The 27,633-nt window shown below is 38.9% G+C and overlaps 1 protein-coding gene across 1 annotated transcript; it reads right to left on the bottom strand.

The window, feature by feature from the left end:
* Positions 1-208: 208 nt before the first annotated feature.
* Positions 209-27,633, bottom strand: LOC127578867 (polypeptide N-acetylgalactosaminyltransferase 11-like). Its single transcript, XM_052031393.1, has 12 exons — positions 27,478-27,633; positions 26,064-26,368; positions 23,765-23,888; positions 22,420-22,586; positions 22,106-22,228; positions 19,994-20,243; positions 19,710-19,827; positions 19,172-19,324; positions 14,406-14,630; positions 8,986-9,090; positions 7,738-7,875; positions 209-1,375 (listed from the first exon to the last, which is right to left on the bottom strand). Exons 2-12 carry the CDS (start codon positions 26,332-26,334, stop codon positions 1,244-1,246), a joined length of 1,806 nt encoding a protein of 601 aa, XP_051887353.1. The 5' UTR covers positions 26,335-26,368; positions 27,478-27,633; the 3' UTR covers positions 209-1,243.

Below are 27,633 nucleotides of genomic sequence, written 5' to 3'. Positions count from 1 at the left end.
GTGGGAGGAAATCCTTCCTCTGCATTTACTCAGTCACTAAGACAAAAGTAAAAGAGGAAATCTTCTTGCTACATCAGTGAAGAGCTAACAATTGTAACATTGGAAAGACCACTTCTATTTAAGAGGCTGAAAATCAAAACTTCCCATATATGCAGGGCTCTGCTCCCAAACCCACCCTCCACCATCTCCACTTGCACTATAAATTGGGTCAAATTAGTGCTATCACTTTAATTAGCTGTCTTTATTATATAATACAACTATGATTTTAACTATTTTACAAACATTGACCATTAAAACATGACTTTAAATGGACAAATTCATTTATTTTCATAATTTCTGAAGAAGTTTAAGTTGCAAACCTGTGACCAAATAACATTGCTGCCCTCTTTTCGGACACATTCCTCTGAATAGAGCAGGAAGTGACAAAAGGCATATTCAATATGTGTCATTAGAAATGGTGCACTTAATTCAGAAAAAAACAGATTGATAACTTTAAGTTAATTTATACCAGGCTAATTTGATATTTTTCCTTTATGTATGCTTTGGTACAGTTCCATGATTGCCAGCTACTTTTATCATATTGCATCAGGAGGCCACTCATTTGTCATACAAGCTCAAATGAGGAGTTATGGCAGACAATTCAACTGTTGGAGCTACTGTGGTCAAATCAGATCCTGCCACAAGCACACTTACTTTCCAACCCTGCATAACAGTTGAGAATCAGCAAAGCCGGAACCTGGACTGATTTTTCCTATCTCGTCCAAAGGAAGGCAGCAGAGTGCAGCATCTTTACTGCACCTAACCAGAAATCATCAATGTCAACACAGATGAGGCATCAAATATTACACTTGGCCTGCAAGACACAGTTTATAGGGCAGTTATATTTACCATTCGAGTCACCGAGGAAATTTACTTTAAATATGATGTTCTTTTAAGTTACCATCATACTCAAGGCTGAATATTTGGCTTTTTTTTTCCCCTCTAAATAAAAACATGGTTCTTTCCTTTTTTTTCTCCTAAGTTAAAAGTTTCATCTTGCAATAGTGGTAAAAGAGTCTAATGTGAAAAATGGTCAAAATGCTTTGATAAAATTCCAGTTCACCCAATTAAAAGTGAGTAATTGTACCAAGATCCTCAGCGTCTCTACTTCAAACATTAATTCTGTCCTTTCTACACTGTTACATCTCGGAAACAGTCTCAGGCAGTTGTCTAAATGTTCCACATGGAGCCTTTGAATTTTTGATCAGTTACCCAACTTCCACTGCTGCGATCCAGAACCATCACAAATTGCCATGGCAACATATCCTTTAGGACTATCAGGATCAATCACTTTTAGACACTGTCCAGCCGATATCTGATATAAGGAATTATTAACCTGAAGAAATATGAAACAAAGGTTACAGCATAAACTTTAGTATTAAGTACAGTGCTAGTCTTCTCAAACTGAGATACATGGATAAGAATGTACAAGGCATGGTTATAAGTCTGCGATGACACTAAAATTGATGGTATAGTGGACAGTGAAGAAGATTATCAAAAATTACAGGGGGATCTTGATCAGCTGAGTAAGTGGGCCGAGGAATGGCAAACGGAGTTTAATTCAGATAAGTGCGAGGTGTTGTATTTTGGAAAGTCAAGTCAAGGTATTCTATAGGCCCCCCGGTAGCAGTAGGGATACTGAGGAGCAGATTGGGAGGCAGTTTTTGGAAGGATGCGAAAATAACAGGGTTATTATAATGGGAGACTTCAACTTTCCAAATATTGATTGGCACCTACTTAGTGCCAAGGGTTTAGAAGGGGTGCAGTTTGTTTGGTGTGTCCAGGACGGATTCCTGACACAGTATGTTGACAGGCCGACGAGAGGGAATGCCATATTAGATCTAGTTTTAGGCAATGAACCGGGACAGATGACAGATCTATCGGTGGGTGAGCATTTGGGGGACAGTGACCATTGCTCCAATAACCTCTAGAATTGTCATGGACAGGGATAGGAGCAAAGAGGACGGAAAGATCTTTAATTGGGGAAAGGCGAATTATGAGGCTATAAGGCGAGAACTTGGGAGTGTAAATTGGGGTGACATTTTTGAAGGGAAATGTACTATGGAAATGTGGTCGATGTTCAGGGATCTTTTGTAGGATGTTAGGGATAAGTTTGTCCCGGTGAGGCAGAGAAGGAATGGTAGGGTGAAGGAACCGTGGGTGACGAGAGTGGTGAAGTTAGGAAGAAGAAGGCAGCATACATAAGGTGTAAGCAGCAAGGACCGGACAGGGCTCATGAAGAATATAGAGTAGCAAGGAAGGAACTTAAGAAAGGGCTGAGGAAAGAGAGAAGGGGACATGAAAAGGCTTTGGCGAGTAGGGTTAAGGAGAATCCCAAGGCTTTTATCTTGTACGTGAAGAGCAGAAGGATGGCTAGGGTAAAGGTAGGTCCGATTAAAGAAAAAGGTGGGAGATGTGCCTGGAAGCTGTGGAAGTGGGTGAGGTTCTCAATGAATACTTCTCTTCAGTATTCACCAAGGAGAGGGGTCTTGATGATGTTGAGGACAGTGTTGGTGAGGGTAATGTTCTAGAGTATGTAAATATCAAGAGAGAGGATGTGTTGGAGTTGTTAGAAAATATTAGGGCAGATAAGTCCCCGGGGCTTGACGGAATATTCCCCAGGCTGCTTCGTGAGGCGAGGGAGGAGATTGCTGAACTGTTGGTTAGGATCTTTGAGTCCTCATTGTCCACGGGGATGGTACCGGAGGATTGGTGGGTGGCGAATGTTGTCCCCTTATTCAAGAAAGGTAGTAGGAATAGTCCAGGGAATTACAGGCCTGTGAGCCTTACGTCTGTGGTGGGTAAGCTGTTAGAAAGGATTCTAAGAGATAGGATCTATGAGCATTTAGAGAATCATGGACTGATTAGGGACAGCCAGCATGGCTTTGTGAAGGGAAGATCTTGCCTCACAAGCCTGATAGGGTTCTTTGAGGAGGTGACCAGGAAGATTGATGAGGGTAGTGCAGTGGATGTAGTCTACATGGATTTTAGTAAGGCGTTTGACAAGGTTCAGCATGGTAGGCTTCTTCAGAAGGTCAGAGGCCAAGGGATCCAGGGAGGCTTGGCTGTGTGGATTCAGAATTGGCTTGCCTGTAGAAAGCAGAGGGTTGTGGTGGAGGGAATGCATTCGGATTGGAGGGCTGTGACTAATGGTGTCCCACAGGGATCGGTTCTGGGACCTCTACTTTTTGTGATATTTATTAACAACTTAGATGAAGGAGTGGAAGGCTGGGTTAGCAAGTTTGCAGATGACACAAAGATTGGTGGTGTTGTGGATAGTGTGGAGGGCTGTCGAAGCTTGCAGAGGGATATTGATAGGATGCAGAACTGGGCTAACAAGTGGCAGATGGAGTTCAATCCAGAGAAGTGTGAGGTCGTACACTTTGGAAGGACAAACTCCAAGGTGGAGTACAAGGTAAATGACAAGATTCTGGGCAGTGTGGAGGAGCAGATGGATCTGGGGGTTCATATCCACAGATCACTGAAAGTCGCCTCACAGGTAGATAGGGTAGTTAAGAAAGCTTATGGGATGTTAGCTTTCATAAGTCGGGGGATCGAGTTTAAGAGCTGCAAAGTGATGATGCAGCTTTACAAAACTCTGGTTAGACCACACTTAGAGTACTGTGTCCAGTTCTGGTTGCCTCATTATAGGAAGGATGTGGAGGCATTGGAAAGGGTGCAGAGGAGATTTACCAGGATGCTGCCTGGATTATAGAGAGTATGGATTATGAGGAGAGACTAAAGGAGCTAGGGCTGTTCTCATTGGAGAGAAGGAAGATGAGGGGAGACATGATAGAGGTATACAAGATATTGAGAGGAATAGATAGAGTGGACAGCCAGCACCTCTTCCCCAAGGCACCAATGCTCAAAACAAGAGGACACAGCTTTAAGGTAATGGGTGGGAAGTTCAAGGGAGATGTCAGAGGGAGGTTTTTCACCCAGAGAGTGGTTGGTGCATGGAATGCGCTGCCTGGGGTGGTGGTGGAGGCTGATACATTGGACAAGTTCAAGAGATTGTTAGATAAGCATATGGAGGAATTTAAGATAGAGGGATATGTGGGAGGAAGGGGTTAGATAGTCTTAGGTGTGGTTTGAAGGGCGGCACAATGTGGTGGGCTGAAGGGCCTGTATTGTTCTATGGTTCTAAGGTTGGACTTTCACAGTGAATGATAGAGGTCTGGGGAGTGTTGTGGAACAGGTAGGCCTTGGAGTTCAAGTTCATGGTTTCCTGAAAGTAGTCACAATCTACAAGGTGGCAAAGGCAGCTTTTGGCATGCTGGCCGTCATCAGTCAGGGTACTGAGTATAAAAGTTAGGAGGTCATAGTGCAGTGAGGCTGCACTTGGAGTACTGTGTTCAGTTTTGGCCGCCCTGCTAAAGGAGAGATATTATTAAACTGGAAAGAGTGCAGAAAAGATCTACAAAATTGCCAGGAAACTGAATGACCGAGTTATAGGGATAGGTTGGACAGGCTGGGACTTACAGCATAGGAGACTGAGAGGTGATCTTATAGAGGTACATAAAATCATGAGGGGCATAGATAGGGTCAATGCTCACAGTCTTTTTCCCAGGGTTGGGGAATCAAGAACTAGATGGCATACGTTTTAAGGTAAGGGGAAAGATTTGAAGGATTTAATAGGAACTTGAAAGACAACTTTTTCTTTAAACAAAGGTGGTAGGTATGTGGAATGAGCTGCCAGAGGAAGTGGTTGAGGCAGGTGCAATAACAACTTTTTAAAGACAGTTGGACAGGTACATGGATTGATTATGAGCCAAACACTGGAAAATGGGACTAGCTTGGATGGGGCATCTTGGTTAGCATGGACTAATTGAGCCGAAGGGTCTGTTTCCACGCTGTATGACCCTTTGAGACTGCTACTTCTTAGGAAATGGCAAGTTAACTCACTAAGCGCCTTGAGAATACACGTGAGGTTATCCAGATTTAGAATGGCGACGGGGGAAGAAAATGGATTGGAGTTTCTATGAAGCAGGGAGGGTGGGGGGGGGGGGTGGAAGTGGTCTTTCCTACATTGTTTCCTAATATGTAAAACTATTACATATGGCACTCAAACACAAACTAATGACTGCCATGTGCTAGGCTATTCAGCATTAATTAAAAACAAATTATTAAATCTTTTCATTTCAAAAGGTTTTCTTTTAACATTATAATACATTTTTATAGCCCCTTTGACATGACATATCAATCTTGTATAACATGCAATTTTTCAAACAGATTTGACACCAAGCGTCTTAAGAAAATATTAGGGCAGGTGAAAAAGTTAAAAGGAATCTCTCAAGGGAAGAGAATGGGAAAGGCACAGAGGAAGAATTTTAGAGCAAGGGAGTCTGTAGCTGAAGGCATGGTTACCAATGGTGGAGCAACTAAGTAAAGAAGTTAGAGGTTGAAGAGTGCTGATATCTTGGAGGATTGTAGCGGTAGAGTGCATTACAGTGATGGAGAGGGGCAAAACCAAGGAAAGACTTTAAAACAAGGATGAGAATTTCTCAGCTAAGATGCTGTTTAATTGGAAACCATGTAGACCACTAAGCATGAGAAACATGTGAACAGAACTTATTGTGATTAAGGATATCGGATGCAGAATTTAATGAGGGTTGCATTATGAAGACCAGTCAGATATACAGGTATGTTGCACCAATGATGTTTAGAAGTAGCAAAAGCAGCAGAGTCAAGGAGACTTGGTGATGGCACAAACATGTAGTCAGAAGCTAAATGGTCAAATGTAATGTCAGGGATATAGAGTCTGGTTTAGTTTCAGATAGTTGTCAGGAAAAGGAATCGAGTCACTGGTTAGGGAATGGAGTGTGGGGCAGGGAGTTGAAGACAATAGCTTGTCTTCCCAATATTTAGTTGGAGGAATTTGCGGCTCTTCCAACAGGGATATTGACTGAGCAAACTGACAATTAACAGACAGTAAAGACGTGAAATAAATGGTGGAAAGTTAAAGCTGGGTGCCATTGGCATTTTTGTAAAAAGTGCTTTTGGAAAATGTTTCAACATATAAATGAGAAAAAAGGTGGTCCAAGGATGCACCCGAGATAATGGAAAAGGAGAAAAATGAAAATAGAACGAAGCAGAGACCTATTCCAGAGATAAGCCAGTAGCATTTTCCTCTGATCTATTTAGTGCTTTATTGGATGCCTGAATTGATCCCTGAAGTTCTAAAATTTGGTGTTGGGAACTTTTGAGCAGGCACTTCATATTCACAGCCTCATCTCTCTCTCATCTGGGAAGAGCAAGTTACACCAGCATACCTCAGAAATACTGAATCGTGGTCATCTTCAAAAGAAACAAGTCCAACGGCAGAAGTGTCTTCCTTATAGCATATGTGAAATAATTGCTAGGTTCTTCCTCAGCCATTTCTTCCAAATGGCTGAAGAACTGCCTAAGTCATAATGCAGATTCCATCCATCCATCAGGAGATACAATGGACATGACCTTTACCACGAGACGACTCCAAGAAAAATGCAGGAGCAGCATTAGCCGTTGTATGTGGTCTTTTTTGATTTCACAAAGGCCTTCAACTCCATAAACCGAGTTTATAGGGAATCCTCCCCAAATCTTGCTACCCTCAGAAATTTGGATCTATTTTACTTCTGCTGCATGATGATATGCATGATTCAAACCAACTGTTCTGCCACGGAGGAGACACAAGAGACTGCAGATGCTAGAACCTGGATCAACACACAAAATGCTGGAGGAACTCTTGACCCTAAACGTTGGCTGTCCATTTCTCTCTATCGATGGTGCCTGACCCACTGAGTTCCACCAGTATTTTGTGTGATGTTCCGCTACAGATCCAATCCCAGTGCAGAACTGTGTTAAGGAAGGCTGTGTCAAGACTATCTATCTGCTCAATCTTCCTCACCACAGTGTTGCACTTTGACTCCAATAAAGTCCCCACTGGAGTTAAACTAATCCACAAGATAAATGGAAGGTTATCAACCACTGCCACCTCTACTCTAAAATCAAGATCACTATAACCTCAGCGATGGAGCAGCAGTACACAAGTAACACTTGCGTAGGTGCACAATGTCATTGTTGACTCATTCACTATAGCATATGAGAAAGTGTGTTTTACAGTAAACATCAGTAAGACAAAGGCCCTCTACCAAACTGTACTACCACATAAAATTGCTGCCCACCTTGCCCCCAACTTCCATCAACTATGATAGCCCTGAAAAATATGCATTATTTTCCACATATCAAGAGCCAGCTCTGAGCAAAGGGGATCAACGGCAAAATTCATAGCATTTGGCCACAAAACAAAAAAACTGTTCAAAAGATCATGAACACAAGCCCAGAACTAAGCTCATGGTCTACCAGGCAGCAGTGGTTCTTGCCCTCCTGTATGCTTTGGTGTCTGCTGTGGGTAGACCATCCTACCTGAAAGCACTGGAGAGATACTGCACATAAAGGTTTCTAAACAACCCATCTACCTGCCCTGTTAAGCACCTCTTGTTCCACTGCAAAAATCATAACAAGCTGTGAACTATCCTGCTGCTTATCTACATCCTGCCATCCAATGCTAGAAATCAAATAGTGTGCCATTTCACAGTTAGGTCAGTCATATCCTTGCTTAATAGACAAAAAATTATGAAGCTATGATATTGTAATAAGTCTGTACATACTTCACATGGTAAAATAAAAAATACACTTCAGGTCAGGAACAAATCTTACCCCTAAAGTCCACTGCTGTGATCCTCCACTACCATGACATTTCATGAGACGAGGAGAGTCTGATGAGTGGCCTTCAGATGTGTCCAAACAAAGAAGGTTGGCCAGAATCAGATCCTGTTCTTCATTATAAATCCAAACCTAAAAACATCACCGACAGGAATAGAAGGAACACATAAACGTAAAATATATCGTCAACCAGATTTTAGCAGGTGATCGTAAGGTGATCAAGGAAACCCAACAAGTTTGAGTTTAGGATTTTCCAACCATACATAACAACTGAGAAAAGCTATGTTTATACATTTTCACTGCAGTTAGTAAATCAAGAAATTCTAAAACTCTGCACATAATAAATATTATCATTTTGGGTATGTGTCTAGTTTAGAGAAACAAAGGAGTGCAGATACTGGAATCTAGATGTGTCTAGTTTACCAGTGCAAATTAAACATTTTCACCATTCCCATAGGGATTTTTCCATGACACCCCTCCATCACCACAAACACCTACTCTACTTCCTACCATTACACAAGTATTAAGTGATGCATTTTTCTTTCCCTTCCCACCACTCAGGGCTCAGGTGAAACACTTACCTCTTTCAATACAGTATCCCATATTTGCTGCTCACAATGTGCTCCTCTCCACATTGGGGAAACCAAACACAGTTTGGAGCGTAATTTTTTTTCTGCCAGCAAGACCCAAGCTTCCGTGACGAAAAATCTTTGTTCCATTCTCACTCTGAACTTTTACTCCATAGCTCATGACAACCTACACTCATCTAACAAGCAAGTTCAAGGAAGAAGATTGCATCTTTCAACTGGGGACATTTTGGCCTTGTGAACTCGGTGGCTTTAACAATTTTAGGTAATGATTTTTCTATTCCCAGTTACGCCTATTCTACAATCATATTTTGTTTTCTTTCTTGTCCCATTGTCAGCCCTCTTGCCTTCATCATATTTTCCCCCATTTAATCTCCCATAGCTTCCATCTATTGCAGATCCTCTTCCACTCCCTCTTTATACGTCTTGAAACTTGTCATATCTGCCTTTTTCCTGTATTACTGAAAAGGTCAATGACCTGAAGCACCAGCCTTTTCTCTCTCCATTGGGCGTGGGGACTTTGAACATCAAGAGAATGTTACTCCAAAGTAATCTAGAATTTTAAAAAAATCATACTTTACAATAGCCAACCCCTCATCATCCAAAGCTATCAACTGGCTTCTCTGTGAATTTAAAACCCAAAACAGTTGCTCACCTGATTTGAATCTGTCCAATCACAATCTTTAACCACCACTTTTCCTCCTTTTTGATCAGGATATTTCTGGGCAGCCAGACATTTACTTGTCTGTAGATTGTACAGCTAAAGAGACAGAGATTAAAAGATTTGTATGCAAAATTTAAGCTTTTCTCCACGAAAAAATTCTCACATGCAGGTAACACTACTTTTAACTGTATAGTGGGACCTATATTCAAGTAAATGCCCCCAAGTTTTTCTCTGCAACGCTAGCTAGATTACTGTGCCCACCTAAATAGGGGTTCATTGAAATACAGTTCTGAAAATTCAGGTACATTTGTTTCAACAACTGAAAATATTATGTTCCTTCTGCATGCATGGAAAAGCATATAACACACAAAGTCATCCAGACTTTCACATCAGCAACAGCTTTCAAAGAGCAAGTGCTTTTGTCTCAGTCCTTTCCCTCAAACTCCGGCATTCTTTTTACAATAATAATGGAAAAAGAAACCCCTCAGTAGGTCAGACAGTACCTGTGGAAAGCAAAATAGTTAATATTCAAGTTGATGACATTTCATCAGAATGTTCCCTCCCTTATTTATCCATCTCTAAATATATATTAATGTATTTGTACATTTCCCCTTTGAAAGTTATCATTGAATCTGCTTCCACCATTTTATCAAATGCTAACCCTAACCACATTTAACATAGGAAGTTTTTCTCTTATATCACCTCTGCTTCTTACATCTCCACCCTCTAGTTATCAACCTTTCTGCCATGAATATTCTTATCTTACTTTCTTTGTTTGAACACTTCACAATTTCAAGCACTTTTAGCAGCACTCTTAAATTTCTTTGCTTGGAAGGAGACCAAACACAGCTTCTCCAGTCTATTCACATAACTAATTCCTCATCTGTGCAACCACTTGAACAGTTGAAAGGTCAACCCAAAGCATTAAATCTGCTTCTCTCACCCACACGTCTCCCCAAACCATTTAGTACTTACAGTATTTTCCGATTTTATTTCAGATTTCCAGCACCTGCAGATTTTAGCTGCTTTAAGGTTTAATCTAGTTTTGGTGGCCAAATAGCTTTTATACTCCATAAAGCCCACAATGCCTCATGAATTATTGTTTTGTTAATTAACAATTTGTGTGAGAAGGTATTTTGCCACTTTTAAAGTTGTACTCATTTGCTCTTTCTCCATTTTTCATAACAAAATGTACATCTTCAGTTTCATGCATGAAGCACTTGTGGAATCATTCCACTAGGCTCTGCCCTCTTAAATCCATTACTACCACCTTCCTTATTGTTTAGTAGCCTTCCGAGTTCTGTGTCAACCAGGAATTTCAAAATTGTACTTCTGCTCTCCAAATCAAAAATAGATGTGGTCCTGGAATGAAAATTTGGGAATATCACTGTATGGATTGAAGGGATTTTATACTGTTTTATGGTTTTTATTATCATTTGCAATTTCCACACTTTGTATTTCCTTGCAACTCTTGCCCATTGACTCTCAGAATACCCATTACTTCCATTCCCACATCCTGCAATCCATTCTCTCCTACATGCCCATCAATTGTTTTCTTTTGCACACCAATCCCCCAACTCAGCACTCTGATAGTGAGACTTGGATCTACTGTCAACAGCCACAGATAATAAAATATTCTAATTAGTTAAGTTTATAACAATTTATAGAGAATTAGGGTTAACAAGCAAATGTAAGCAGAATATCCAGTATGTTTTAAGTTAAGAAATCCCTACACTGATCTGGTTGACCCTTCTGCTTATACCTGATGCAGATTATCTGGACTCTGGAGAATGACTGAGTTAGAATAGTTTTTTTTGTTTCCCCCCTCCATTCCCCATTTCTCATTTCTTTTTTCCCTTTTCCTTGGAGCAGACTCAGTGGGCCGAATGGCCTGCTTCTGCTCCCTTGTCTTGTGATCTTGTGAGTTAATACATGAAGCCTAAAGTAAGGATCAAAAAGATTGCACCTCGATTTGAAGAGAGACATGCAGTTTGTTATTTGCAACTTATGCAAGGAAATTTGTGATTCATAACTGTGCCTGGTTTCATGTGTGCTTTTCTTATAGGTTTGCAAAAGGAAGTGAATCCATGCCCTGGTGCTGGAGGTAGTGTGGTAGAATTGTCCATTAGTACAGGAGATTACAGATAACTTTTAAAAACCCAATTAGTTCAGTTGAAATTGTGTCAGAAATGATATTAACCACATTTACCTCCTTTTAACATCTAACTACTGGCCACCTACTGGATTTATAAATAATTCTAGTAATGATATAGGATGCATTTTGTTATTTAAACCTTCTTCTAATAAATATGTTTCTGATTTAGCTGTCCAATTTAACTGAGTTTATTCCTGCAGTAAAACTCTGATATTCTCGCATCCTTCAGACTTTGGATCATCCAGATGATTGGATGTTACTCCTATAAATTTTATTTCACTCTATTTTTTTTCCTAAACTTGTTACACAGTGGTGTAATAAATGTTTCCAGCGGCCTAGACAGTTTGAAGGGAGCAGGAAATATACAAGCACTCTGGACCTTGGCTCCAGTCACAAACCTACCCAAATACTCAACCCCTGATGTTCCAGACCCTAACCCTGGCGCTGGCCACACATTAAGGCCCCAGTTCAAATCCCAGCTTTGGCTATGCATCTTGCTTTCACTCTGGACCCTTGCCTCACAGCCACCCTAGTTGATGGCACAGCATAATTAAAAGAATACCACTCAAACAAAGAGAGCTAAAACATGGGTATGAAAAATAGGTGAAAATATTTAGAACAGCTCAAGTATAGGAGCATTGTTAGAAGAAACAGTACCACCTTCATACCACAAATTATTCACAGATGTGTTATTTATAAATTACAAAACTTTTAAATGAGAAAGTACTGAATTATTTCACAGACCACATCAAAAATCAGAGACATACATGGCTATGGGCAATTTATCTTTTAAATTACTGCAATTCTGAGTATCATCCATCATGCTGCTTATATCGATTTCAGATCAAAACCAGACAATGTTCATTAGTTCCAAGGTAGCTTGTTGCAGGCACAATGTTAAATAATTATTATTATTATCTGATGGAGACAAATGGTTTTTTATTACACTGTGGCTGTCATTCTACTCTATTCGTAATTATGAGTCTGGGTGCATGACAGGTGCAATCTTCAATTCATTTAATCCTACAAATGAACAGCAGCATTGCAACCAAGCTCCTGGTACTGCAATGTGCCTTTTGTGTACAATATGGATTTTGTCTTGCACTCAATTTTTTTTTTAAATGTGAGCAATTCTGAGGCATCCACTTAAAACAGGTGATTCTTCTCATAGTAAATTGAGCATAAAATTGTGGAATATATTAAAAACAAAACACACTAAACAACTGGTAATACAATCCAACACTTTGGTTAAGAGCATACATAATGCATACTTTAAGCTTAAGCAATATTTCCCTGAACTAACATATGCAAGTAGCATTTCCATTCTACATTTTCATCAATAAAGGGACAGATGTGATTCAGAAAATACAATGGGTTCAATTGAAGCAGGTACTGATTTTATTACATTTAACCTTTCATTCTGATGAAAATATTTCATAAGCATTGGCCACTCTCCTACATCATTGGCTCTTATTCTGGATGATCTGAAATGCATTGTAGATGCCATTCTGCTTTAGGTGCAATTTAAACATTCAATGTCTGGCATGCAACCATTGTTCTGGGGCTCCAACATGGCTTCTGGATACACTTCTTAAACTGGTAGCTACCAATCATTTATTCTATTTTGTTACTCATAATCTTGAGGGTAAAATTACTGCTTCATTAATGAATGAACTTCAATTTCAGTTTTTGACAGTTATCAAGCCTGATTAATTTTGAAAAAAGCAGAAACTACTGCTGTTCCACGTGTGATGCAGTAACTATTTTGCCACAGAAGTAGCCATACCTGCTGCGTACTTCCAGCATTTTCTGTTTTTATATTAAAGAGTTTTGCTTATACTTGCACATACATATAGCTTCTAATTTGAGGTCAATGAAATGAATGCAGATTAGGCCAAAGTAATACCTCAGGCTAGAAGCTTAATTCAGGGCTCTGTTTTACTCCTGAAGAGTATTATTGCAGGCCTAAGTTGAACACTGAATTTCAATTTTTTTTTTAATATAAACGCTTTTCCAGTTTTGAACAATAGTCCAAACATACACTTGCTAGGGCAAGAAATTAAGTTGAGAGACTTGAGCTCAGAACTGAAAAACCTTATTGTCACAAAAAAAGGATAAAATACCAGTCCCATCAGCAAAACAAAAACCCAAGTCTGAAATTTACTCATTAGTATCTGATCAGAGACACTAGTTACATTGCCACTCAAATTTAAGAGAAGCAATTTACAACTAAAATGTAAAATTAACTACTCTTCAAGGATCATAAATTGAAGATGCAAGTTGCATTTATCAAAAAACTGATTAGCTACAATTATATTTTAGAATCTTGAGGAACTGAGAAAAAGTTCTACAAATGCTGAATAAGAATTCTGGAAAGTGTGGTGCCTGGTTGATTACTTCCATAATAACCAAGATTAGTCAGCTTGAAGGCAAGTCCTAAATGGAACCAGTTTTTGGCAAAGGCGGTTTCTCTTGGAGAATAATACAGATTGACTTTCTTATTAGTGCCAAAGATGGATCAAGAACAATCAATAATTATAATACTTCCTGTACTGCTGTGCCCATGTACATTTTCATTTGGATCTCATTTGCTTCATAAACTCAATTCATTTAACTAGACTTAGTAATCCAAGAAGTATGTTTTCAACAGAAGCAAAATATTCTCTCAAAGTGCACAGAATAACTGAAATTTCTTACACTGGTACAAGGCTATTTGCAGATAATGTGCTATGATTTTGGACACTACCTGAAAATTAATATATAAATTGTGGCATCAACTGAACTGGCACTTGAACACAGCCAAGAAGAAACCTTCCCTCAACAATGGCATAAAAATTTATAACTTTAATCTGGATCAGTTGAAGAAATAGGGCAAATGGAAAGACAGCAAAGAAAGAGCATATGATAAATGGGATACAAAGAAAAATTGTTTCCATTTCCTCATTTTTAAGTTTGGCTAGAAATTTATTTCAACCTTTTGGACTCGTCCAGTGACCCTCTGAACATTAGAATTGCATTAAATCTGTATTTTTCCCCATAACTTTGAATTCCTATAATTTTCACTTCCTCAGGTTAACCAAAACAAAACATGCAAGCAAACAAAAATAGCTGAACATATTAGAATTCCTCCCCTTTCCCCAGTTACATCCTATTCTGTACTTTTTATTTTTATATATTGAGAGGGAAACCAACTTTTGGATGTATTTTCTTGAAAGAAAAATATGCACACACATACAACTCATTTGTTGAATCTTACCCTTCCCTGCTGCAGTATTTTAGATCGCTTGGGATTTTTATTAACAAATAGCGCCTGTTCAACTTTTGTTTTTTCATTTGGCCTATTAACTTCCATTTCTGGGTAGACATTGTCTAGATACCACTTGAACGATGTACAGTTCAGCTTCTTTCTCAACTCTATACGTTCACTGATGTCACCATAACTTTGCTTCCTCAACTCTGGTCTCAAGGATAAGAATTGCTCCTGAAATGCACAAAACAATTCTGTGTGTCAGTACTAAGTAACAGCAACTTGATAAGAAAATGGCCCAGGTAGTCACATCTTCAGGTTTCCTCCCCAATTCAAGCCCAAGCAAGATTTATCAACATTACTGCATTGCAAAATACATTAAGTAATTGAAGCATGCAAGAAGATTTTATAAATAACTTAAATATTAACTTGTATTTATAAGTCATTATTCATGACTCACAGTAAATCTCAGTTTCAGTTTAGTTTTCCTTTAATATAAAAATTAAGAATTTGACACATCTGGCTTGCTTTCACCCTATGGAAGCTACTTCACATCTCACTGGTTATGAGAACTATGATAAATAAATCACACTTCATCACTTGTGCAACCAATAACTGGAGAATCTTAACCCTTGTGTAAATGATAGTGGATTAACAATAAACTGAAAAAATTCTAAAGGTCAAGTAAACACGAAACAACTATGAATAACTGTGAAACAAATAGAAATTTAAGGTTTTGCACTTCAAAGTAAGAGAGCCTATCTTCTATCTCCAGCAAAATAATTTAAGCCAAAATGAAAACTTTAGCTTTGAAGCCCCAAACCATTTGAGAATGGTCTGGAACAAAGTGGAAATAAAGCTACAGATGGAATACTCTAAATGGCTCAGAAAAAAAGTTATTGCCTTAGCTGTCTGAATTTGCATTAATCACAATCAAGCTTTCTCTTTCCAAAGTTAGCTGACCTCATCTATACAGCAGTGGTAATAATAGTAATCCAGTATTACCACCTTGCCAAAAAGGCACATCTGGATTCAAGGTGAGTACAAGGACAGATTGTAACGTCATTGTTAGCCTCACTCAAGCCAAGGAAAACCTTGGGAGTAATGGACTAACCTCCATTTCACAGGTCTAACAAAAAAAAAGCAGTAGTGGCCCAGAATTTGTTGTATTTAACATGCTGAAAACTCTGTGTTGCCTTTACTCTGGTATAAAACTGATGAAAAGCTGCTGGCATTTTTCCCACATGTGGAAAACCTGAAAATTGCTGTAAGCAATATCTCAGTCCCCCACATGGGGGCACTATGTAGTCTTCACAGATGCAAACACAATCAGATTCACTAGGATGTTGCCTGGAATGGAGGACTTCAGTTGTGGAGAGTTAATGGATAGGCTGGGTTTGTTTTTCCTGGAGCAACGAATGCTGAAAGGTAACCTGATGGATGTATATAAAATAATGAGAGGCATAGATAAGAGTAGATAGAAGCTTTTTACCCATGGTAGTGTATAAGTTCAGGGAGAGAGGAAGGAGTTTTAAAGGAGATTGTTTTTTTTCTGAAATACATGTGTTGATATTGGGAATGCACTGCCAGAGGTGTTGGAATCTATACAACCACCATTTAAGAGACATTAAGACAGGCACTTAAATAGGCAAGGCATGGAAGGATATGAACCTACCGTGGGCAAAATGGGATTAGTGTAGATGGGCAAACAAGTCAGCGTGGATGTGGTGGGCCGAAGGGTCTGTTTCTGTGCTGTAGGTCTCTCTGACTCAGTGCTTGAATGTGAACACAAATAGATTGCTGCAAAACGAGAGAAAATTGAATCCCTGGAAACTTTAAAAAGATGGAATTGAAAATTGGACCTGGAAAGCAAGATTTTCTTGCTTTCAGATTTGTTTTGGAGATGTTTCCAGTCTGGGCAGTACAAAAAATTCTGTACTTATCAAGAAAGCTTTACTCTAGCCAAAAGGTGAAAAATAATAGTGTTGTCATGGGTCTGATGTCAAAATTTTAATAATAGGGAAAATTAACAACCAAGAACTATTCATTGCTTTTGCAAGAACTTTGCAAAAATATTTTAGTGATTATATCTTTGAAGTTCTGGAAAGTTGAATGAATCAGTTTTTATTTTTTCCTGCAAGCTCTGGTTCCCTGCATCACCAGGTCTAATCCTCATTAAACAAGGGATTCCATGGACTACTATTTTCAGCTCAGATCTAAGACTGAGTTTCTATCTTCATAAGTAATTCTTTTCTTCACTGAACCTCAACTGCTCCTATTTAACACAGAGACTAGAAAGCAATTCATGGGTGCAATACTGTGATTCAGTGAAGCACAGTTCAGCATTACAACACTACCCCATTCACGAATGCCAGATACAAAATCTAAATTCATGCTGGACTCCATTCATTTATGGAAACTTTTTGCTGATAAGTTTACATACAAACTAATACTCTGTTGTTAGCAAGTACCATTTGGAAAAGCACAAAAGACCTCAGTTCAAAAATTTAGTTACTGGGTTAGTAATAATGTAATTATGGACATATTTGATAGTTTAACTTGTTAATAAGTGCTAGGGAAAAAATTAAATGTGAAATAGATCTGAATAAATGTGCATAATCCACCCCCACCCCATGTTAGTTGATAATACTTTCTCTCCTCCTGCACTATCCTGTTCATATTTTAAGCTACTATCATAATTCAACAAAAAGATCCACTTAAAATACCCATCCTGCCATTCTTACCAATTGCAACATTTAATGTAGTTGATAAAATAATTTACAATGTCAAGTTGAGATTAAAACCTATATACAGCTGTCTGGGAGCCATAGTTATTGAATATAGCAAATGCAGTTTTCATAAATGCTTCACTTCTTTTTCATAGTTACCTCCAGATTTCAAGAATGTAACCTTCCCCTGCTCTATTTGTGTAGTGCCAAACAGTGACTATGTCCACAGGGATATAGTCATAGTCATGTAATACATAAATGCCAATACTGGCAATCCCCAGGTTATGACAGGTTTCCATTCCTGAGAACAGTCTATAGTCTATACTGTTTTTAAGTCAGAAAAGAACACACAGTGTGTAGGAGAGGATCACAGAAACAGCTGTGGTGGAAGAATGAGCAAGCATGGGACGAGTGACCACCAGCAACCTCAATGATTCAGTAGTGAGCAAGTGAGTCTGCTCAGTGATCCCAGCTCTGCTCAGCCCAGGAAGAGGTTGTGGAGAGAGAAGACATGCAGAATGCCTGTTCCCATCCAGTAGTATAATCGCTGAAGCCAGCTCATGATGAGACAGAGTACATGAAGGAGATAGAGAGTCTAGTGGCATAGTGTCAAGAAAACAACTGTTTCCTCAATGTGAGCAAAAAGGAAGGAGCTGGTCATTGACTTCAGGAAACTGGGTGGTGCACATGTCCCTGTCTGCATCAATGGTGCTGAGTTGGAAATGGTTGAGAGCTTCAAGTTCCTAGGTGTGAATATCACCAACAATGTGCCCTGGTCCAGCCATGTGGACGCTATGGCCAAGAAAGTACACTGACACCGCTACTTCCTCAGAAGGCTAAGGAAATTCAGTATGTCCCCGATGACTCTGACCAATTTTTATAGATGTACCAAAGAAACCATCCTATCCAGATGAATCACAGCTTGGTAAGGCAACTGCTCTGCACAAGAAATTGCATAGAGTTGTGAACACAGCCCAGTCCATCACGCAAACCAGCTTCACCTCCAATGACCACATCTATGCTTCCCGCTGTCTCAGTGAAGCAACTAACATAATCAAGGACCTTTCCCACCCTGGTCATTCTCACTACTCCCCTTTCCCATCGGACTGAAGATACAAAAGCTTGAGAGCACGTACCCTCAGACTCAAGGATAGCTTCTATCCTGCTGTTATCAGACTCGTGAATGGAATTCTTATATGCTAAAATATGAGCTCTTGATCTCCCAGTCTACCTCGTCATAGCCCTTGCACCTTATCTGTCTACCTGCACTGCATTTTCTCTGTAACTGTAACACTATATTCTGCATTCTTTTTACTACCTCAATGTAATTATGGACAGCATGATCTGTCTGGATAGCTTTCATTGTACAACCTTGTCATTGCATTTTGGTACTTGTAATGATAATAAACCAATCCAAACCAGATGGCTGTCTGCAGCCCTGGCAAATCCATCCCCATCCATCCCACCAGTCTCCCAAACACTCGTACGTATGTACGGGGTGTCCATTAGTCAGGCTCTCGTAACCTGTGGAGGACCTGTAATATCCAGCTCCTTATCAGACTCCACGTCAATGGTTTTCCTGTCAGTATATTCATATCTAGCCCTGGATGTGCTATAACCTCTACCAGATAACAGTCTTTGCAATCTTTAGCATTTGCCACACCCAAAACATCAGCTGTACATTTTCTTGTTAACTTCCTATTCAGACGATACCAAGCCTTTCAAAGGCCTGCTGAACACATAATTTGAAGTAGGTCACGTCTCATCATAGGCAAGTGAGGTGCAGGATACCAACATTTAAATTGAAAAGCTCATCCTTAAAGCAGTCTATGCTGTGTCATTCAACGCATGAACCTTTGCCCATTTGAAAATTCATCTTTCAATTAAGCTTTTAGCCACCCTTCCTATGTCAGTATCCATCTTTCTCATATTTATGCAAAGTATTTTCTTTCAAAAAGTCATAATGCAATCGACAAATTGTATTGTGTCATCGGGTCTTGTACCTTACACCAGAATTGATGAATAAAGAGCTTTTTAAATACCTACCTTGTATTCATCCATCCAGACATAAGCCAGACGCAGGGAGTTGTAAGCCATGGTATCCACTCTGCCTGGTGAACCATATGGACGCCATTTGCGGAAAATATGTCCAACACGTGAACACGGAACTATTTTCAGCTGCCCACCACACATCCAAATCTGAGCAAAGATGTTATAACACAGGAGAAAATTCTTTCAATTTAGCAAGAATAATAGATTATCTGGTAACTAGTTCTTTAAACTGATTTAGAAAATTTATGATAGGAGTGAGAAATAAAATATCTATTGACTTTGTTTCATCAACACATGCTCAATTCATTTTCATTTGCTACTGATAAGCATTATTATTGATCAGGTTTATAATAAAAAAAATCAGAGACATATCCTACAAGGAACACATAGACTGCTAACTTATTCAACGGAAGTCAGAAGTATAGATTAGACAATGACAATGGTGCTGTAGTGACCATACTTGCTAATGAATTAGTAATTTTACTAATCGAGATGTTGGCCACAATTCTTGGAGAAAAAGAAGGAACATTACCCTAAAGGAAATTTCCAAGTTTTCCCCTCCCCAAATATCCATGCCACTGTCATATTGCCCAAGTTTATTGAAGTAATCCCGGTTCATTGCAAACAGTCCTCCTGCCATTGTAGGTGATCTAAGGGAACAAGAACATTCTTTGAAACATCATGCCTATGCAGCTGAGTCTCTTTTCTACTTTCTTTTGATATGTGGTACCCATGCATTCTATTAAAGCACAGTGTATTTCTTCAAATCCATTCCTCCATAGAAGTATCATTGAAATGAATTATCAAGGTAATTACTTGAATGGTTCAGTTGCTCCATTAGGTCCATTCAGCAATGCAGCAGGCACAGGATCCCATTTGAAGTGCAGTCCCCAATTAAACCCGCCTTTCACTATTGGAGATGAGCTGTAGATTAGTGTATCAGCATTGATGATATCAATTAGTGGGCACACTACAGTGTGGTAATCCTCCTTGATTACAGCCAGAAGAGGTTGCAACCACATCTCATTGACTTCACAGTGACTGTCAATAAACACCAGCACATCACCTGGAAAAATATAAAAAAGCTATAGTTTTTGATCAAAACAAGTCAACCAAAGCTTTAAAAAAAGATTAAATTTAAGACAACTACATAAATCTAAACCATGATGACCAGAGCAGACATAAATGACGGAATACACTTTGGGACTGTATTGTTGGGAAGTTGTCCACCCAAACAGTGATCAACCTATAAATGGGTTCTTGATCTACAGTACTACAGGCAAAAGTAAACCAAAACCATTTGATGTTAAAGAGTGAAAGGGGCTGACTACAAGTTATTTCTGAACTCTAGAGCCTAAATGATCTTCCTGACCACAAGAAATGACAACATACAGCAATCAGACCAATTCCACTCCAGGAAAAGGGAATTCTTTCAATAGGCAAGTATTTTTTGTTCAAAAGGTAGCGATCTACATTGGATATTTTAATAACCCCCAAACAAGAACTCTCCCTGCATTGACTGATATCCCTGGTGTCCGCACTAGTATTTACAATTTACTCAATATCACAAAGTGATCTTGTCATCACCACAATGGTGCACACAAATTGGGTTACATGCTTCCTAGTTTACATACTACATATTAAAAGTACTGCGATTTTAAAAAGAATTCATTTTCAGGATGCATGTAATGATTACCTCAGCATTTATTGCTTATTTCTTAATGACTTCAGTGAGGTGCTGGTGAACATCCTTCTTGAACTGAGTGAAGATACTCCCAGTTTTGATTCAGGAGTTCCCCAATTTTAGACCTTGTAATAATGAAGCAAAGTAATATATTTCAAAGTAAGGACAGTGCGTGACTTGGAAGAAAACAGCGGGTAGTGGTATACCCATGTGCCTATTGCTTTTGCTTCTTTATAGTAGAAGTAATGAGTTTGGAAGATGTAGTTGTGTACACAGCTGCATTTTTTGAGGAATTCTGAGTGGAATTGAGCATCATTACCTTAATGTGAAAGGAAGTTCACTGAAAATGTTTGCACCTATGATACTATCATGAAAAATTCTAGCAGATATATCCTAGGGCTGAGGTGACTAACTTTTCATTGAATCTTTTTGTGCAATCAATAACTCCAACCATTGGACTATTTTCCCTTTGATACCCAACAACATCAGTTTTTCCGGAAATCTGATGCAACGTTCAGTCAAACGATGTCTTGATTCAAGGCCAGTCACTTTCACCTCACCTTTGGGATTCAGCACTTTTATCCACGTTTGGTCCTATGGGCTAATTACACCATCTAGCTTCAATTCTGCTAACACAAAGGAAGGCTGCAGTCCCACAGGATATGGCTGCTATCAGGGAATATACAGTATTTATTTCAGATAAACTGATTACTCCATTGCATCACCAAATTGATAAACAAAACAAAGAGAGCACTTCCAAGCGGTAAGGATATATAGCAATACTGATTCCAGCTTACAAGTATTTGGATTACACCAGTAGGTATTTTTACAGGCATTGAACACAAGTATGACAGATCCAAAGGATAGTCAACCTGCAAAAATGAGCTACTGTATAAATTGAACTCAAAGGAGTTAGCTTGGCAACCAGAATGGTCTTTCTTTACTCAAGGTGTCCTGATGAGAGGCCCTTCATTTACTTTAAAACATGGAGTTCTGCCATCTGCATAAACTGCTGTCATTTATAGAAGACAGTTAGATTTTAGTCTTGCAATATGCATATCAACCTTCAATATCTCTTCTCTCCCCTCACTGCCGCCCCCCCCCCCCCCCCACCATTTCAGGATTATTGTATACAAAAAAAAACTCACTAAATAAAGTAAAAATCCAGATTGATAGATAGTGATTCAGAAAAAATTGAAGTGTCACTAAACAAAAGACAAGCTGTTGAATTCCAGATCTGGTACCTGTTGCATGAGACGATCCAACTATTCTGCTCCGTATTAATCCTTCTCGCATTACATTCCTTATCAGCTTCACTTTAAAATGGTTATCAGCAAAATGCTGCTCCAACTCATCTTTCAATTCGACTGAAAGAAAAACAGAAAGCAAAAGTTCATCTAAAGGAATGAAGGTGCAATACAAACATACAAGCTGTGGTGGAATTGAGGAGGACTTGGGCAATAACATTTGGATTCTTTTTTAAAGTCATTTCCAATTACCCAGGATTTTAATGGACACAACTCGTTTGCGAAGGTGAAAGAAAATAATATTTACTTACTGAAATCACTCCTGTCGTCTACTAGGATAATTTCATGCAAAAGATGGGCAGGAGTTCGATCCAAAATGCTATGAATTGTCCGAAGCAGTGTTGATAATGCTTCATTATAAAAACAGATAATGATGCTTGCAGATGGTAAATTGATTGGGTAGTTTTTTTCTTTACATCTATGAGGAAATGAAAAACTTGCATTAAACGGTAATACTTCTCTTTATCCCTTCACTGCTTTATTGAATAAAATTACTGTCTAATTACTACAAAATGTAATCATCTATCAACTGAATACATCAGCAACTCCAGGATATCATCAAATAGCAAATTAAACTTTCAAATGTTGGTTTAAATTTTATACGTTCCAGAGATCCACTACAAAGATGAATTTGAAAGATGATAAATCACCCCTTCCACTGTTGAACTATAACCACAATTACACTTAAGCTTCACCAAACATAATATTGGGCAAAGACAACTTTGTTTCAGACAATTCATAGCATTCTGGATGAAACTCCTGCACTTATTCTTTACCATGGAATCTGATGGGCATTTTTAGCTGGCATTTCAGGACAACTGAGGCTAGACTGATAACATGCAAATGTTGAAACCCATCTAATTACAAATGGCACTAAACATTGCATTATGCTATCTTCCCATTAAATACCATTTTAAACATAATAATAAATAGCCTATTGGTTAAGAGTTCTTATAACAATGAAGTGGCATGATGATGGGATGCTATGTTTATAAATCAAATAAAGTAGCTACTTTGACAATGGACTCCACCTTAGTAAGATTAAGGGCCAAGACTTGTTAATATATTCAATAAGCTGTTATTGAATGCTACCAGCTAAGATAATTCATAATTCCTATTCTGCTGTATTTAGTCATATGCAAGTAATTCCACTTAATTATTGTTAATGATCATAAACTCACTTTTTAAAAAAAAACAAAAAAGCTTTATACATATTAGAAACTCACTAGCTTCCTGCATAAAGCCCTTCCTAATATTAAAATTAAATCACGATATTCACATTGTACTTGACTTTTCCCACAAAGATTACCATATAATAGGTGGGCCAACTGAAGTGAATTCTGAACTATCTGCAAATTTCTATTATGCAGAGGGATCTCACCATAATGGGAAAATAACAGCGATTCCACTGTAGAACAATGTGCAAGTATGTCCAGCAAAAATTAATTTAATATTAAATTAACTTAAATTTTATGATTCAAGTGTAATATTTTCTATTAAGTAACCAGAATTGATGTAGAAGTTAAAAATATGGGACTCACACTTATTTAGTGATGTGTGAAAGACAAGCTGAAAGAATGTTAGCGTCAAACTTGCCTTGGGTCTCTGGTATCAGGTATATCCCGATGATAGCCCAGACGATTACTGATGAGCAAGTTGAATGCGTGTTTCTTGAACCCCATATCCCGTATCTCCTGATCGGCTTCATTGAAGATCCTTCCTGAATAAAATAAAATGTACTGAGAAAAAAAAGAGAAAGAAAGAAAGATTTGGATTTCATATTTGGCATATTTAAATATGTTGACCCAGACATAGCAGTCTTAACTCCTGCAACCTTAAATCCTTATTACATCTGCAATTTTGCTATGAAATTTAATTCAATATTCCTTCAAGTGCATATGCAGTCTATATATATATTCAGCTACTCCACCATGGATGAAAATCACAAAAAAAACTACAGGATGCTGGAAATCTGAAGTAAAAACAGAAAAAGTTGTAAACACACAGCAGGTCAGGCAACATCTGTGGAAAGAGAAATAGAGTTAACATTTCAGGTCAAAGACCTTACGTTAGTACTACAAGAGAAAACAAGTTGATTTGAGAGGGTGGAGGAGGGATGGATACAACAAAGTAAAGATAAAGCAAGACCAGGGTTGCCCTGGGGACAAGCTGCAAACAAGGTTATATAGTTGATGGGTAAATGGGGATAGTTAGGGAGTGAGAGCACAAAAAAAAACAAAAGTTGCCCGCAGGTCCAGTGATGCTAACGGGAAGAGGAAAACTGAGTGAAATCACAGGTGGACTGCACAGATTTGATACAGGAAGAGTTATCTGAAATTGCAAAACTTGATAGTGTTCTGAAGGCTGTAATATGCCCAGATAAGGTTCTGTTCCTCAAGCTTACAACAGTGCAAGGAGGTGACAAAGACAGAATGTGTGGAGAATTAAAATGGCAAGCAAAAGGAAGCTCAGGATTGCCCCTGTGGGCTGAATGAGGTGCTCCACAAAGTGTTAACTCAACTGCATGTGGTTCTCTGAAGTAAAGAAGACCACATTATGAACATTGAATGCAGCAGAATAGATAGAGGGAACTGTAAATAAGTAATTGTTTCACCTGGAAGGGCAGTTTGGGTCCCTGGATGGTTAGAAGGGAAAAGGTAAATAGACAGGAGTGGCATACCCTGCAGATGCACAGGAAAGTGCCATAATAGGAATGGTTGGTGGGGACTGAAGGGTCCAGGGAACCATCCTTTTAAAGTGCTGAAAGGAAGATGCATTTGGTGGCAGAAATTGCAAAGAATGATCTGTTGAATGCAAAGACATTGGAATGGAAGGAGAGGACCAAAGGAACTTTATGTTTGCTCTGTCCAGGAGAGGTGTATAGAGCAGAGGCATGGGAAAGAGATGCAGTCAAGAGTTCTATCAACTAACTCCTCTCTGACAATCTCCATTAACCAAAGCCAGATAGCTCATTTACAGCTTATCCCCACAGCTACCAGAAAAATTATCTGTGGAAACAGTTACTGCCTGATCTGATGAGCGTTTCTAGCATGTTGTGTTTACTCCACAGCAGATATAATTTTCCACTGCTTCATAAGCAGTGGCTATCTACCAATACAAAAAAGCCATTTACAGATCCCTAAAGTACTGCCCTTTCTTGCTTTCACTGTGTTAGTCAGAAAGTAAAGAAAAAAACACTTAGCAGGTCACACAGCAGCTGTCAAGTGTTCAAAAATTCAGTGCCTTTCCATTCCCAAAAAACACCATTGACCTTAAATATTAACATTTTCCTCTCTGCTAAAATCCTGTCTGATCTCTTGAATATTTCCAGAATTTTCCATCAAATATCTGTGCTGGTTTATATTACAATAATCTGCCATCCAACTACTTGAAGATCCTGATTGTTTTGCACTTGGCTTGCTGGGTGCTGATAGTCACACTGACTCTGACGCATGAGGGCCATTGTTCCAGTGCTTTCTTGAAACTCAATGGATTCACTAGAAAATTAATTTTACTATGTAACATCTAAAAAAATTGAATTAAAGTGTGTTGGGGTATTAATAGGAATAACATCCAATAATTCAGAAAATATGCTGGCAGGCACCAAGTCCCATGCATGCCAGATTAATAGATTTACTGTAGTTATTGTGTAGCTATTGTTATGATAGATCTCATTGACTGCAATAATTTCCACAGTCCAATAAAAACTATGCTGAATCCATTAGTGCACAACGTTTGAGCATAAATTACAAATGGGTTTAAAACAATTATATAATGAACAGTACTAATGAACTCAAGATAAAACCAAAATTGGGATTCTACAAAACAGTTAATGAGTTGATAAGATTTATTTGCACATGTACTTAAGTGTTCTGTCCAAGCACAGACCACTTACCCAGCTCTGGAGAATGTTGAAATTTCTTGAACTCTTTGTGTATAGGTTTCATAAACTTATCCCCTTGTTGCAGAAATTCAGGAAACCATTTTTGACTCCGAGTTATTGGAGGCTGGAAATTCTGAGCAACACCTGGATTCCCCTGGAAGGGCACATTATTCAAAGTATATTTTTCCCAGTTTAAATTGAAATAGACGAAAAGGAGGAAGGTCCAAATCAAAGAAGAAAACAGACATCCATAACAGAAATAGTGGAATCTTATACCACCCATGACACTCTAGCATCGGAGTCCCATTGTTCTTGATCTGAAAGAACCAAAACAAAATTAGGACAGAAGTTTGTAATTGCAAAGTCCAGATAAAACATAAGTTAAGAAACTGGAAACTACAGCAATGTGTCTAAAATATATAAAAACTTAAAGTTTTCTTAATCTAGCTAAGGCATTACAGAAGACAAAACTGTTCTTCATTGAATAAGAATACTGTGGGAGTGCCTACAACCAAAGGATTGCAGCAGTTCAAGACGGCACATCCACCTTAAGAGTAATAAATGACAATCACATCCCACAAATGTTAAAGTTTTTAAAAAACGATTTGAATACCAGTTTTATCTACAAGATAATCTATTTTAAAGTGATATTATTTAACATGCCAAAGCACAACTGAGGCAAATGGGCCAAGAGTAAAACGTACCCCCACCCACAGCTACAAATGTGCGAACCCATTCAACAAAAACGCATCGACATTAAACGTTTCTCTCTCCACAGATGCAGCCTGAGCTGTTAAGTAACTCCAAAATTTAGTTTTTATTTCAAACTGGACGACCAAACAAGATTACCACCAGTCTCGATAAAATTGCCTCGATATCCCAGAGATGAAATCCACAATGTTGACATTGCAACAATAATAAACATTCAAATACTAACTCTATTCAAATTCCAAACCACCGTATCTTAAACGCACGAAAGCAGCAACACAAACATAACATTGGTTAAATTCCTTAAACCTGAAATGTGTTTACACTCGATGTAGAGTCTTTCTCCTCAACGTTTAACGGGAAAGCCAGCAGATTGCAATATTTCATAATAATATGGAAAGCAAGCTCAAAATTTTAGGAAAAATTTTAAAAATGACACCACTCTTCATCGTTATCGTGACAAAGCTCAGCAGCATCGCTAAAAAGCTGACAGCATCGGCGCAAGCAAGGCTTTGATTGACAACGCTGCCAACATTGCAACAACTGCAGTGGCAGCCAACGCGGCCAATTTCCATCAATGCCAAGGCTAGAGGGGCTTCTCCCTCTAAAACTTGACGCTCTTCGTCCGCTCCTGAGCACGAACAGAGAGAGGGGAGGAAGGAAGGAGAAGCCATGTAGACACCATCAGCACGGTACGCCAACCCGGCAGGTACACTACCTTGCCCGTGGACAGTCACCCACGCAACTGCCTCATCCGCCCTCGGGGCTCTGCGCTTCATTCGCCGGTGGTGGTGGTGGTGCGCGCACTGCGCAGGCGCGAACCCGTCCCCCCCAACCTCCGGGAGCCGCCGCCGCCAGCGCGCGCGTGGCATCA

This window comes from Pristis pectinata, chromosome 1 (genome assembly GCF_009764475.1).
Source record: "Pristis pectinata isolate sPriPec2 chromosome 1, sPriPec2.1.pri, whole genome shotgun sequence".
Taxonomy (NCBI): domain Eukaryota; kingdom Metazoa; phylum Chordata; class Chondrichthyes; order Rhinopristiformes; family Pristidae; genus Pristis; species Pristis pectinata.
The sequence above is the reverse complement of the archived record's forward strand: the minus strand, read 5'-3'. Positions and strand labels throughout refer to the sequence as shown.

Bases quoted from the DNA above. Each gene is read 5' to 3' on its own strand.
- LOC127578867 (XM_052031393.1), bottom strand. From the start codon at position 26,334: ATGGGTGGTATAAGATTCCACTATTTCTGTTATGGATGTCTGTTTTCT. The intron at 23,889-26,063 runs GTAAGTGGTCTG...TATTTTATTCAG, and splicing joins TCAACATTCTCCAGAGCTGG to GAAGGATCTTCAATGAAGCC. The intron at 1,376-7,737 runs GTAAGATTTGTT...ATATTTCTTCAG, and splicing joins CACAGCAGTGGACTTTAGGG to GTTAATAATTCCTTATATCA.